The following is a 14,054-nucleotide window of genomic DNA, read 5'->3' as shown; positions in this document are numbered from 1 at the left end:
CTTTTAAATAAAACGGGACTATGGGCAAACCCCGGGGCACGCGGTATTGCAGTTGGTTGAGGCATTGTTACACACCGGAAAGCCTTGTGTTCGGTTTCCGGTGAGATCATTAAATTTTTCAATTAACCTAATCCTTCTAGCCGCACTATGGTCCTGGGGTGGTCTCAGCCTCTATGAGAAATGAGTACCAGGAATATTCTTTGGGGGTAAAGGGCGGCTGGCGCGTAAGGATGACGACCTCATCGCAATCTGTGTGCCGATTGTCTAGAAGATATGTGAGCCTCAACATGTCACAACCTTATGGGCCTCCACAGCAAGTTAGGGTAGGAACACACAGCGACATCGGTCGTACGGAAAGTTTTTGCCGTACGACCTCCTTTTCACACTAGAGCAATCAAATACATTTCTTTACTCTCCGACTGTCGTACGGTAGATGTCGCATGTCGTCACGTATGAAAGCTAAGACTACACTTTTTATTCTACTACTTGATGCGACATGAACCGTACGGACGTCGTACGACCGATGTCGCTGTGTGTGTTCCTAGCCTTACAGGGATAACTTTGGGCAAAGTCCAGGAAGCTGGTAACTGTATGAAGAATGAAGATTGAAAGAAAGAAAAAAAAAGCGGAATACACGAGGAAGTGAAAGACGATGTGAACTGTAAAAGGAATACGCATATATATCTATGTGAATATACACACTTAAATAGAAAAATGCTTACCGCTCTTCAGTGATAAGTAGCCTCTGCTCAGATGCACTGAAAATACTTTAAACGCTGTCAAAAATATTTATGGAGAAAGGAATTGAAGGAAATGACGAATTTGCATGCGTATATACTTGTATATAATCCGTAACTTCAGAGTTCAGAAAACGTGGGTTTGGTATATGAATTAAAAACAAGAAACATTTTAAGAAGTATATTTTTATATATAAAATCATAAACCTAGAAGCAGCAGTGATCGGGTTTTTCATCTCATTCGTTTTATTAAGAAAACTGTAAAACTATATACAATAATGTGTACAGAAATGGAGACGCTTGCCGAGCTCTTGTTTCCGTGTTGCATGGCGGCCGGATGTTCACCTGCAACAAATAAAAGTAGGAAAGTTAACCAATTAGCATACCTTGATGTCTGCCAGACTTCGGTGAGTTACTGTGGTCTTAGTTCTACGTAGTACGTTTTTGAAGAGTCAGCATACGGCATTCTCTTTGGACAACAGGTTCATTTTTCACCTATACAAAAATTCTTCTATGACCTGATGCATTTTATGCGTTTACCGAGTAGGTATGTAGCGTAGTTGCTTGACGCACTATGCTACAAGTCGGAATGTCGCGGGTTCGAATCCCGATGACGTAGATTTTTCTCCAATTGATCTAATCCTTCCAACAGTAGTATGGCCCTAGGGTCGACTCAGTCTCTAACAGAAATGAGTACCAGGAATCTTCCTGGGGGATAAAAGGCTGCCGGCCCTTAAGGCTGACAACTTTACCGTCATCTGTGAGTCGACTACCTAGAGAAAGTATGGGAGCCTCGATGTCTCACAACCCTATGTACCTTCACGGCCTGTTATAGGGATAGCTTTAACGTTTACCTTATACCGAGTAGACATATCCGGAACAGGATGGATGTGATAAGATTGCCAGTAAAGTTAACATTTAGAAATGATGATAGGAGTCTGACTGGTTAAACCTGATGAGCTACGAGGAAGAAGACATTTTCTGCTGAACAGATGGAGCTGGAACAGATAGGCCTACGGACTGACCAGTGAATACAGAGAATTCGTAATAATTTAAGAGCAAATTTATTACGGGTATTGATTGTTGCCATTCTCTGAAGAATATTTTACCTTATAATTTCCTCTCCAGTAACGCAAGAATCGAAGTACTTTGGTTCGATTCTCGGTTGGGACACCGAATATTTTGGCTGAGGTTACTCGTGGATTTCCTCAGCCCCTCTAGGCGAATTCCGAAGTAGTAGCTTAAAGTGGGCTACTATCGCTTCATAATTATTCACCATTATCCAACAATTCAAGAGGCACGCGGTAGCGTAGTTGGTTGAGGCACTGTGCTACAAGCCGGAAGGTAGCGGAATCGAATCCCGATGAGGTGGATTTTTCAATTTACTTAATCTTTCCAGCCGCACTATGGTCATGGAGTCGACTCAGCGTCTAGCAGAAATGAGTGCCAGGAATCTTCTTGGGGAGTAAAGGGCGGCCGGAATGTAAGGCTGACAACCTGAGCGCCATCTGATAGCCGATTGTCTAGACAAATGTGGGGGCCTCGACGTCTCACAATATGTGCCTTCACGACTTGTTAAAAGGATAGTTCTACCTTACCTTACCTTACCTCACCCAAAAATTCAATGTTATAGAGTGTGAGTTACTGGAGTATGGTGAAACAAATCTTCAATAACAAAATAGAGTAAACAAAGAAACAGAATGTAAACATAAGTTAACCAATACTTTTAGACAGTGCCGATTGTTTATTTGGTCGTGAAACTTGATATCTAGCTCTGAGGAACGAGCCCAGTTGGAAGGAACTTGAAAATCAGAGTGCTGAGGAGAATACTGGGATCTAGAAAAGAGGCAGTGAGAGGAGGAAAGATGAATTTGCATAATGAGAGGTTCCACTAGCCATTCTCTTCAGCAGCAACTGTGTTTATGTGTTTTAAGGAGCACCATTGTAGATGGCTCTTTGTGCCTAAATAAAATTCCAACAAAATATTCAGTTACTCACGAAAAACCTCTAGACTTACCAGACCGTAAAGGGGATTGACAAGACAGGCTGGTGATAAAAAACCAAAATTTAATAAAAACAACGGTTTAGTAAAAGGAGACAATAGTCTGTGACGCTCTGCGTGGGCGTGCAATTGAGGTTCTAGGCTAGCAATACGAATAAAATGGGGCAGTCATACAGATTACTGTAAATCCACAAATACATCTCAGATCAGATGGCTGTGACATATATCACGCAAGGGGGAAAGGGTTATGGAAGAATTTTTAACTGTAAAACGTCGAGGGAAGATAATATTAGTCTGTGTCTTATACAACTACATTATAAAAAGGATACATGAAAAGGATATCACTTCCCCATTAATAGGCATAACAAAGTAGAAGAAAATACCTTATTTGTAGTTTATGTTCACCCGCCCATCTCTTATATTCTCTCAGCATTTAAATAGGTGGATAATTTTCACAATTTTAGAACCGTTACTCGAATTAGTAAGAAACTTGATACCGGGGAGGTTTATTAAACTTTTGTACACATTCTACGTTAAAATCGGACAACAGTAAGGCACCCTTAATACAAATACGTATGCATTTGTGCACTCATCTCTGGCACAACTCGCTACATGTTTATGAGATCGACAACTTTTCCAAGCAGAAGTTTGAATGGAAAATAAGAAAAAAGACACTTTATTTCTACCTAATAAACGTTCTATAAAGTCTTGTGATTTTCTTGTATAATTAAACTAAAGTGGATGAACGCGGTGGAACTACGTAGCTACGCGTAGATTTCCAACTTCTTAATCTGAACAGTCTCTAACTCATGTCATTCAGGTTGCATACCCATTCGAAATTTAATAAATGTATGTACGAAATGTAGTGCATATATCAAAACTGTATAACAGAAGAACGTACTAAATAGAAAGGGTGATGTGACCATAAGGTATGCACACATACAGACATAGACACAGACCTGTGCAACAATGCATAAGTGTAACACAATTCATCATGACACAATGAACCGTATTCCAGACTCCTCGCGAAAAGTGCTGAAAACACTATCGCAAATAAATTAATAGTTGAAGAATATCCTACTCTGGGATTCGAAGCTGTGCTGTTTGGTAGGTTACGGACATTTCGGTGGAACATTGTGCCTCCATCCTCAGGGTCGAACAGTAAGGGCAGCCACATACCTACTGCGTCAAAACAAGCATCAAGACATGAGAGAAAATATGCAGTCTTACTTCATTCGTGATTCGTCAGCACGAAGCTGACGTCAGCATAATGACTCAGACCAGTGTGCGAAGGTTTTCATAATCTCATTTGTTTCAATAGTGCTCCTTTCTTTGAGTCATGTCGCAGACATCATGTCTTGACTGTTACATATCTTGACGCATGACGGTGTGCGGTCTACCTTAGTCGACCCTGGAAGACGTTGCAAGGATGCAGAGTTAGAAGACAGGATCTTAAAAAGCTACTGGACTACAATCACGGTACTCCCTTCTCCATAACCGCACTATTTTCCTTCGCGTGGTTCATTTATCTTCGCGGAAGATGCATGGAGTAGGTTCCTCCGTAACGCCAGTACCTGTCAACCAAACTACATGACGTCATATTCCAGAAGACGGTAATTTACAGATTCAACTTGCCTGCACTAACAACGCTGCTATTAGGAACGTCAGTCCAGCTCTACGAAATGTGCGGCGGCATCAGAGAATATACGACTATATATGTATTTAGTGTAACAAAATATCAGTAAGTAACAGCACTGATTTTAATATAACTGACTGAAAAGGGGACTCGTTAGGGAAGATTTTTTATACCCCAATTTTGTATCGGCAGCCCAGCTGCTGCAGGCATTACTCGTATATTCAAATGTCACAATCAATACGGATGGTTCTGTACCGCGTGGCTATGTCGTTATAAAAGTTACTCGTAAAAGTGAACGTATAGCTGCAGTTTGTTTAAGGGAAAGAGAAATGCCACATGCTTCGTTGGCTGGAGTCCGTTTGGACTCCAATAGCTTAATAAATTTTACGAATTCCTTGGCGGGGAATTCTTGTGACGTTAATCTCCACTCAGTTGATTATGAAATTTCCCACCTCCTACGATATTCAAATGTGCTGTACACTCTTCAAGAAATCCTGCTGTTTGTCCCTATCTAGATCCAGTTAAATCCCATTAAACATTACTTAATTAAGATCTAATTAATATTATCCTTTTATTTACGAATACTCTTCAAATATCATCCCACTTCAGGTAAAATAAATGAATAAATAAAATGTGTACAAATTTATAATTTTCCATTGCCCAGACAGTCTCATCTTATCCTTTTTAAGCGTCTTCATAATTTCTAGAGACTAGTGCAAATCATGCAGCTTAAATATTTCGTAATGGATATTCATGTCTCTCGACCGAGTCCTGTGACTCAGTCATAGTGATGAGACAAAATTATCGTCAGGGGTCCCTCGAGGCTGGGAAATTTACCCAAAATCGAAAATGATGACTTATTTTTTTACTTTCTTTTTATTAGACTGCGTTTCAGTAAGAAGAATAGAAACTCAGTGAATATACACAAAACCCAGAGAATTATTCTCTTTATTTGGAAGGCTACGGCCCTTGGAATTAACAACCGAGTCAACGAAACCTTGGGGATAGCTGCTGAGCTGAATATCACGTCTCAGGTTACCTATTTAATTAAACAGATCCTGTCGTTGTTCGAATATGAAGGAAGATCTCTTGTGACGACACTGAATCGAAGCTCTTTTCAGCGGATGGTTGGATTTGAAGTTGAATTTTCGGCCAGTGTGGGTGGATATTCTATAAATTTTGATGCTCAGTGTCGTCCCTTTCGCGATGACTAGACATCCAGAAAATGAATCGCGCTGTCTGACTCCGTTCCCATAGTGAACTGGATGGAAGGCCTTAAACTACTGAGGTGGCTGAGAAAATTCTGTAACCGTTCAGGATTATCAGCCAGACCACAAATATGTCACCAACATACTGTATACAGTGATGCTTTTTTGTTTTGCCGAGAAAAGAGTCAATTCCTCAAAATGCTCCATATAGATTTTGCTAACTATGGGTGACAGAGAGCTTCCAAAAGCCATACCATCTTCCTGCTAGAAGAAATTATCAGCCACCTGAAATAGTCCAGTAGCAGGCATTTATATAGATATAGTTATACTGACATGTGTTGTGCAGCAATAGGAGTTAGTTTCTTCCAAGGACACAACATAGTAGATGTCTCCTTCCTCACCTGAGAACGGAAACGGAGCCAGTTTAGGAAACGTTGAGTTCTCTAGTGTTTAGAATATCGGACAATGGACAAAGTCCAAAACCCCAGCAATTTGTTTATTAGGCTTTCCACATTTCGCTTCTTTTAATGCATTATTATTAGCGAATTGGCGAACAAATTAGTGAGGAAAATATGAAGATTATGAGGAATTAAGTAACATAACATTAGATAAAAACACATAAATTGTACTTTGCAGCCAATATTTTTAAACTTATTAAATCAAGAAGGACAAGATGAGTGAGACCCGTAGCATGCATGGAAAACAGATAATTGCGTATACATTTTCAGTTGTGAAGCTGAAGTATTTTATTCCTATTAAAAAGCAATGTCTTTTACAGTAAGGAAAATAGAAAAATGAGTTACACAGGATAAATATAAAATAGCTTGTTAAGCATATGTCTGTCGCAGAGGTTTGACTGCTCTGTTACTGGAGGTGTAGTTATCAGCTCACCGTTCGTAACTCACTGCTCCGTTCTCGAGCCCTTATATCATGTACTTACTGCACTGAGGGTTGAATCGTCAATTCGAAATTACTCTGTGACGTCATTCACTGAATCGATTTACTTCTCTCTACTGATTCAACTCAGTTGATTCAGGGAGACTTCTTACAAAAACTTAATTTACCTACCTTGTTTGTACCCTTTAATTACATAATTTGAGATTTCTTTCTTCCTCCCACTCCCATTTTGGAGTATAGGGCTCATTTCTCAGTTTCACTGAACAATTTTACAGACGGTAGAACTTTTTGGACGGGTGATCAGCTCGTCGCAAAGCCCTTACTTAAACACAGGACAACATAAACACATGCATACACACATCAAACATCCAGGTCTTGTGTGGGATTCGAACCCATGATCCCGTCTCCAGAGCGAGCGAAGACAGTACATGCCTTAGACCGCTCGGCTACCGTGACCGGCAATGTGAAATGGAGTTCAATAAATTGATGTTAATACAATATTACTACGGAATGTAACCGATGTCAAAAACGTAGACAGAGTTACATGACGAGCAAGGAGTTCAAAGTAAAACTCGTAATTCTTACTTTTCTATTTCATAAAATTCTAATCTATAGATTTATTAATATTGGTATTGCTATTTCATTCTCTTTAAAACTTCTTAAATATTTTTCACGTTAAATCTGTTGTACTCAAACCACAGGGTTCCCATAGTCAACACATTTGTAACTGTTGACATGCAAACACTAAGTATTAGCCCACACGTTTATACATGTACCTGCGCGTCTTTATGTTGTATCTATATAACATTTAACCCGTCTAAATCTAATGGTTCATTAGCCGTCGCTACTAAAACGAAAGCCATACAAAATTTCCTTACCACCAACATTTGTTATTTTACGTCCTACAAGGACTTATATTTTATAAACCAGATTTATATAAGTTTTGAAGACCTGTTACCATACACCAGCCTTTCTCAACCTGTTGTCCGCGATGATGGGACAGGTGGTCCGCAAGCAGACTTAAATTAAATTAAGTTAAAAATTATCCAAACAAAACAAATTAAAATTAAATAAGCAACTAAAATTGTTGAAATAAAATGGATACTGAAAAACACAAGCTCTCTAAATTCCATGAACCTTTCAATGACCAGACAATAATCCGGTACTTCCAGGGTATGAGGGAGTGACTGCATTGTCATTAACTTCAGAGGAGGAACCGCGCCGATAATTAGTAGCTGCATAAAGACGGATAAAAAAAGAGAGGTGCGGTGAACAACAATACGGTTTTATTGCCCTCACTTTCCTTTGCTGTTTTGTTAGATTTGAAGGAAACATGTGTTATCCACATTTCAACCATTTGCTTGTTGTTGATTTTTATTTATTACTGACAGTTTTCCTCCTTCAACAAACGCTCAGCATATCTTCATAAGAACTAAGTGATGGCTGGACAAAGTGTGTCATGAGTTCAACCCCAGTCTTTATATATTTTTCGGAAACATTTTTAATAATGGAAAAGTGCAGAGATATTGGGTTTTCGGACTTTATCCATCGTCCTGGTTTTAAGATAACTAAGAAAAACACGACGTTTCGGAAACTGGATCTGTTTCCGTCCTCAGGTGAGGGATAACACCTATTCTGTTGGGTCCTCACCTGAGGAAGGAAACAGATCCAGTCTCCGAAACGTTGTGTTTTTCTTAGTTATCTTAAAACCAGGACGATGGATAAAATCCGAAAACCCAATATCTCTGTGTGCTATACACCATCGTCAGAATCCTATAGTAAATGGAAAAGTGGCTTAGAACAGGGACTTTGAAATGAAAGGCAAGTGAAATAGGCGATATTAACCCTAATTGTGATACACGTGTTGCAACGGCGAGTAAATGTGATATTATTAAAGTCGAAGAAGCAAGCAGTTCAAAGAAAAAATACAGTAGAAATATGACAGTTTATATTTGGAATTCGGGTTTACTTGCTCTGGTGATGAAAGTGAACAGAAACTTCAATGTGTTCTGTGTTATGAAGTGCTGCCGAACGAGCGCACGAAGCCTACGAAACTCAAAAGACATTCAGAAACTAAACATTGTGATGTGAAAAATAAGCAAATTGAATATATTCAGCGATACTTAGGAACATTAAATCACAGTCAAAATAAAGTTTCGGTCATGGTTTCGATTAATAAGAAGGCACTGGAAGCACCCTACCTCTTAAGTTTGCGCATAGCCAAAACAGGGAAACCCCATTCTATCGGGGAAAACTTACTTCTTCCGGCTATGAAAGATGCAGTAAAAACTGTCTGGCCACAATTTACTAAAAGATATTGATTTGATTCCTTTTTCAAATGACAGTGTCGGTCGCAGAATTAACGATATGGCAGGAGACGTAGAATCCCAGTTAATCGAAAGAGCTGAGAAAAGCCCTTATTATGCGTTACAAATAGACCAGACTACTAACGTTGCAAATGATGCGCAGTTAACATGCTACGTAAGATATGCGCAAGATGACATTCATGACGATATTCTGTTGTGTAGAACTTTGTCACCCCGAACAACTGGAGAAAATATATTTCACAATCTGAAAAATTATATAAGAGACAAAGGGATCCAGTGGGAAAAAATGATTGGGCTTCTGTTCGGATGGAGCTTGTGCCCTTACATGCAGGCATAGTGGGGTTGTTTCTGGGAAAAAATGTTTGGGCTTCTGATCGGATGGAGCTCGCGCCCTTACAGGCAGGCATAGTGGGGTTGTTTCCAAGGTCAAGGAAGTAGCTCCGGATATGAACTGGGTACATTTTTTCATACATAGGGAAGCTTTGACCTCCAAAGGAATGCTGCCAGAATTTAAAACTGTGCTAGACAAAGCTGTAAAGCTACTTAATTTTATTAAGGCTCGACCGTTAAATAACAGGTCATTTTCCGTACTCTGCAATAAAATGGGCAGTGAATGTACACAACTTTTGCTTCATTCTGAAATTCGATGGCTTTCCAGGGGCAAAGTACTAACAAGATAATTTCAATTGAGGTACGAAGTTTTATTGTTTATAAATGAACGTAATTATGATTTTGCATCACTCCTTGTTGACGAAGCATGGTTATTAGCACTATCCTATCTTTCAGGCATTTTTCCTAAATTAAATGAACTACATCTCTCCCTTCAGGGAAGTTATTCACCTGTTCTTAATGCCTAGGACAAAATAAAGGCATTCGAGAAAATGAAACAGAAATCTTAATTTTTTTTTTCGAATAACTTTCATGAGAAACTTCTGTGAGTTCGCGATCGAAAAAGGAACAATTAGTTGAGCTTTCAAGTGAAACTGGGCTTAAAATGCAATTCCGTGATCCTGTTGTGGTTCGATTCTGGATCTCGCCTTCAGTGAGAAGTGAATTTCTCGAATTATATGACGAAGCATTGAAAATCGTCATGCAGTTTTCAACAACAACATAGCTTTGCGAGAAGGGATTTTCATCGCTCCTTCAAATGAAAAGAAATTACAGAATCGTCTTAGTGTGAGTGCTAATCTTCGTCTGAAGTTGACCAATATTGTGGCAGACATCCAGGAACCCTGTAAGGGACGATAAGCTCAACAATCTCATTAAAACTAAGCAGTAACATAATTATATCATATTTTTTATTTGTTCAATAAAGTTTAAAACATCGTTCAGTGATGATCCACTTTTAATAATTTACTTCCAATTTAATTAATCATGTTTCTGCTATGTATTCAAAACATGCTTTTAGATTTATTATGTTATAAATGGCATAGTATGTGCTAAATATTTTAAAAAGATTTTAAAATTTAGGCCCATATAACTTAGTGGTCCTTATAATTTTTCAGATATTTTACTGGTCCTTGGGCTTCAAAAGGTTGAGAAACACTGCCATGCACCATTTCAGGGTACTAAATTAAGTTTCGCTATTGTAATTCTTACAACCAGAGTCCTCGCATCCGGCATATTGTCATTGCTGATTCAGTAGCATGGAACTGGAGTGGTTCTGCCGTTATTATGTCCATACCACATTCATGAAAACCGAACAACTGGTTCAAAAGTTGAAGCCGACACACAAACACAAACACATACACAGAACATGTGTTCTCTTAAGTCAATTTTATTTAATTAGGAATGAAGAATATGTTAAAAGGATGTGGAATCCTTGCTGGGAGATGAATAGGAGATCTTCAACGTTGAAAGCAAAGAAAACAGAGAACCCGAAAAAAACAGGAGACAGCAAAGTTTCCGAAGGACAAATATCAACATATTTGTATCTGATGTTCTCACAGCAGTGATCGAGGAGTATAAAACCGTGTAGTGCAGTAGAATTTCGTTGGTAGAAAGTAACCGATATTTCGGAGGAACATATTTCCTCCATCTTCGGGGTCGAAGAGTAAGCGAAGCAGGTAACCAGCAAGAAGCACGTCACAGACAAAGCTTACGCTCTGAGCCCTTAAGATAGAGGCAGTAAACCCTTCTTAAACGTTGGTGAAATGCTGTCGGACTACTTGGAATTGCATCATAGAGGATCGCACTCTTCAAAATCCAAATATAATGTAACAGACGGAAGGAGCACTCACACGCTATTAACTGTACTGGTCTTGTGGGTTATTCTTGTATTTAGTGCGGAAAGACAGTTACCTCTTTTATATTTACGTGGCAACTTAAAGTGTTAAAAGACGTTATATTGGGTTTATTTTACCTAAGGTATACAAGAAAAGTGATCGTTTGAGAGCGGTATATTTTGTTCCGACACATACGCACTGAATTCTGCTAACAGAGCCTGCAAAGAGGCGAATACTCGACATATTTATAGTTAACAAAAAAACAAACTCAATGGCTTTAGTCCGTAACTAAATTATACCGACCGAACGACCGCCGCTTGTCGGCAAAGTTAGTGTCAACTTTTGCGGCTAGAGGGTGTCGCGTTGTCAGCGCAACGGATCCCCACGGCCATTAATCTCGATTTTCTAGACCGGAGCCGTTATTTCATTGAAACAGCTTCTCAATTATCCTCACGAGGCTGAGTGGACCCCGTTCCAGACCCACTACTTCTCAGAAAATCTGATAGATCCGCGAATCGAACCCGGGACCTCTGGAACTGTAGCCAGGAACTGTGACCACTAGATGACAGAGGAGGTCGATATTTATAGTTATAAATCTTTAATCTGCAGAAGTAAAAATACGTTATCCCTTAACTAACAAAATATTTATTTTCAATACGTTAACTTTTATTATTCAATTTAGAATTATGCTAAAGGAGACAACAAAAAGAAAAAGTTCTAACGCGCAGTCTGTAGGATGTCATTTAATGAAATTCCGGTTTGCCGGTGTTTGAGCCCCGGGAGGAGAGAGAAAAAGGTCTATGGCTTAGAGAGTAACTCCTCTTTTGAAAGAAGAGGACTGCAAGACAAGCTTCTGTGCTCTTCCACTCTCGTCAGAACAAACCCAGATAACACAAAGCCAGTTCGGTTCTTCCAGTTTTACGCTGACCTCCTCGACATTCTATTGAATAGGCGTTCGGGAGTGATCTTTACGTGTGAGAACCTGTCAGTAGGGAGTGTAGCACACAGACACACACACACACACAAGCCTCTCTGCCCAGTCCCAACAACATGGCATATTACAAAGTCGCCTACAGCTTTCTCATGCATTGCCAAGGCTTTGTAGAGGACATTATGACAGTCGAGTGTGAGGGAGTGCGCACCTCCAGAGCTTAGGGAACCAGAAATTCACTTCGACAGACACAACCTACTTTCTAACCTTTTAGATTTTTCTATCCATTGTCGAATACATTTCCGCTTCTGCTGGTGAGTGCCGGAGGATATGCTGAACTGTTTGTTTCTTTTAGCACAAAAAGTGAAATTTAGGTCATACTGTTTAACTAACTACCTAACTAACTAATTACTGTCACGTGTAGGGTGGTACGCCAAACGACATTTTTTCCCTTGGCACTACAGCCCCAGTAGGCCTAGGCCTACCTCCATGAACTTCTCGGTTCACTTAGGTTTTTCTAGATCTTACACATTCGGTAGGACTCCTTGGGTGAGTGATCAGCTCGTCGCAAGGCCTCTACCTGTACACAAACACAGAAGAATGCACACACACAAATTAAACATCAATTACCTGAGTGGGATTCGAACCCACGATCCCGGCGTTGGTGCGGGCAAAGATATTTCATGCCTCAGAGAGCGAGTCCACTATGATCAGCTTTGTCTGTAGTAATGAAAACTAAACTGTTATTTTTATGTTGCCGACAATGTTGAATAGTTGCATGGATTTAATGTTCGTTGGTTGCTTTAGGGTCAATAGCTTGAAATGTCTGTGTTTATGATTAGTACCCACGGTCGACGCATTCAGGGTGTTTGTTGAATACTGACGCTACAGCTGTTTAGGCCATTAGTTTCAGAACTACCCATTTGCCTTTTGTTGCGGTTGTGGATCCCCGAGAGTTCACAGATGCTGCTTACCTTGCAGCATTGGACGCGGAACGCCACAATTGCTAGGCCTGTAGGGTGCATTAACACATCCCACAGCCTAACAAACCCAGTTTAACTTGACCCCAGTCTGTCCAAATATCTTTCCAGGAGTGACGCATACCTAGCGTTTCCGGAACTGTTGTGCGCAGACACAGGTGTTCATGGTTTGCTGGATTACGTGGTGACTCTGTTTCCACTGCAGTGGTTAAGCAGAGTGCAATATTTAAAATGCTACCAATAAAGAATCGTCTACTAAGTAAAGTAAAAGTAAAGGTATCCCTGTAACCGGCCGTGAAGGCCCATAGGGTTGTGAGATGTTGAGGTTCTCACATTTTCTAGACAATCGGCTCACAGATAGCGGTATCATGTACTACTGCACTTAAATGAATTCAGAAGAGGCTCCACATGTGTAATGACTTCTTGAACTTCTACTGATGATGCCTGAGTCAATGTCACCCTGGTTGCTAGGCTCCTGCTGTCGCTGCGAACATACTGCTTCTACGAACGTAACTGTGTCCATTGTCGAACAGTTTTTCATGCTGAATTTTTTTCTGCTCTTCCTGAAGAAATTCAACAGTCCTTACCCTAACAGAGAGTACCTAGCGAGACAAGAACTGGTAACAACATTACCATCGACTTCTTCGAGTTTTGCCTGAAGGTGATCATGTGTTGGGCAATCTCTTTTGTTCCAATGAAGAGAGGCTCCACTTGAAAAGTTGTATTAGAACCAATACAGTAGATTGTGGAGTGCTGAAAACCCGCATGTAGTGCATGGAACTCCTCTGTATTCTTTGAAATGTTCCATCTTCTGGGATGTAACCCCGTATAGTCCGGAAAAATCTAGCAGGCGTTTCGGAGGAACATTTCACCTATATATACTAGGTCTACTAGTAAATTAAGCAAGAAACCAGTATGAAGCAGGCAGCAAGCAGAACTCCCTTAGGCGCTATATCCCAGAAGACAGAATTCTTTAGGGTCACAGCTGTGAGAATCACAGTTCCTCTGAATTCGTTGCGCAATTTTCCGAATGAGAATTGCGGGGACGTATATTCTTCAGGAGACACCTAATGCGGAATATCAACGGAAAATTTCCCTATAAAATTTAGAG

General features: G+C 40.0%; 1 protein-coding gene across 1 annotated transcript in view; it reads right to left on the bottom strand.

Annotated features, from left to right (window-relative positions):
• Positions 1–943: 943 nt before the first annotated feature.
• The window catches only part of LOC111875062 (zwei Ig domain protein zig-8), a 271,936-nt gene continuing 258,825 nt past the window's right edge, over positions 944–14,054 (bottom strand). Inside the window, exon 4 of the mRNA XM_023871103.2 lies at positions 944–1,082. Coding sequence (XP_023726871.2) covers positions 970–1,082 — 113 coding nt within the window. The 3' untranslated portion in view covers positions 944–969. The remainder of the gene's footprint in view (positions 1,083–14,054) is intronic.

This window comes from Cryptotermes secundus, unplaced genomic scaffold, assembly GCF_002891405.2.
Source record: "Cryptotermes secundus unplaced genomic scaffold, Csec_1.0 scaffold2162, whole genome shotgun sequence".
Taxonomy (NCBI): Eukaryota; Metazoa; Arthropoda; class Insecta; order Blattodea; family Kalotermitidae; genus Cryptotermes; species Cryptotermes secundus.
This window is presented reverse-complemented; position numbering and strand designations above follow the sequence as displayed.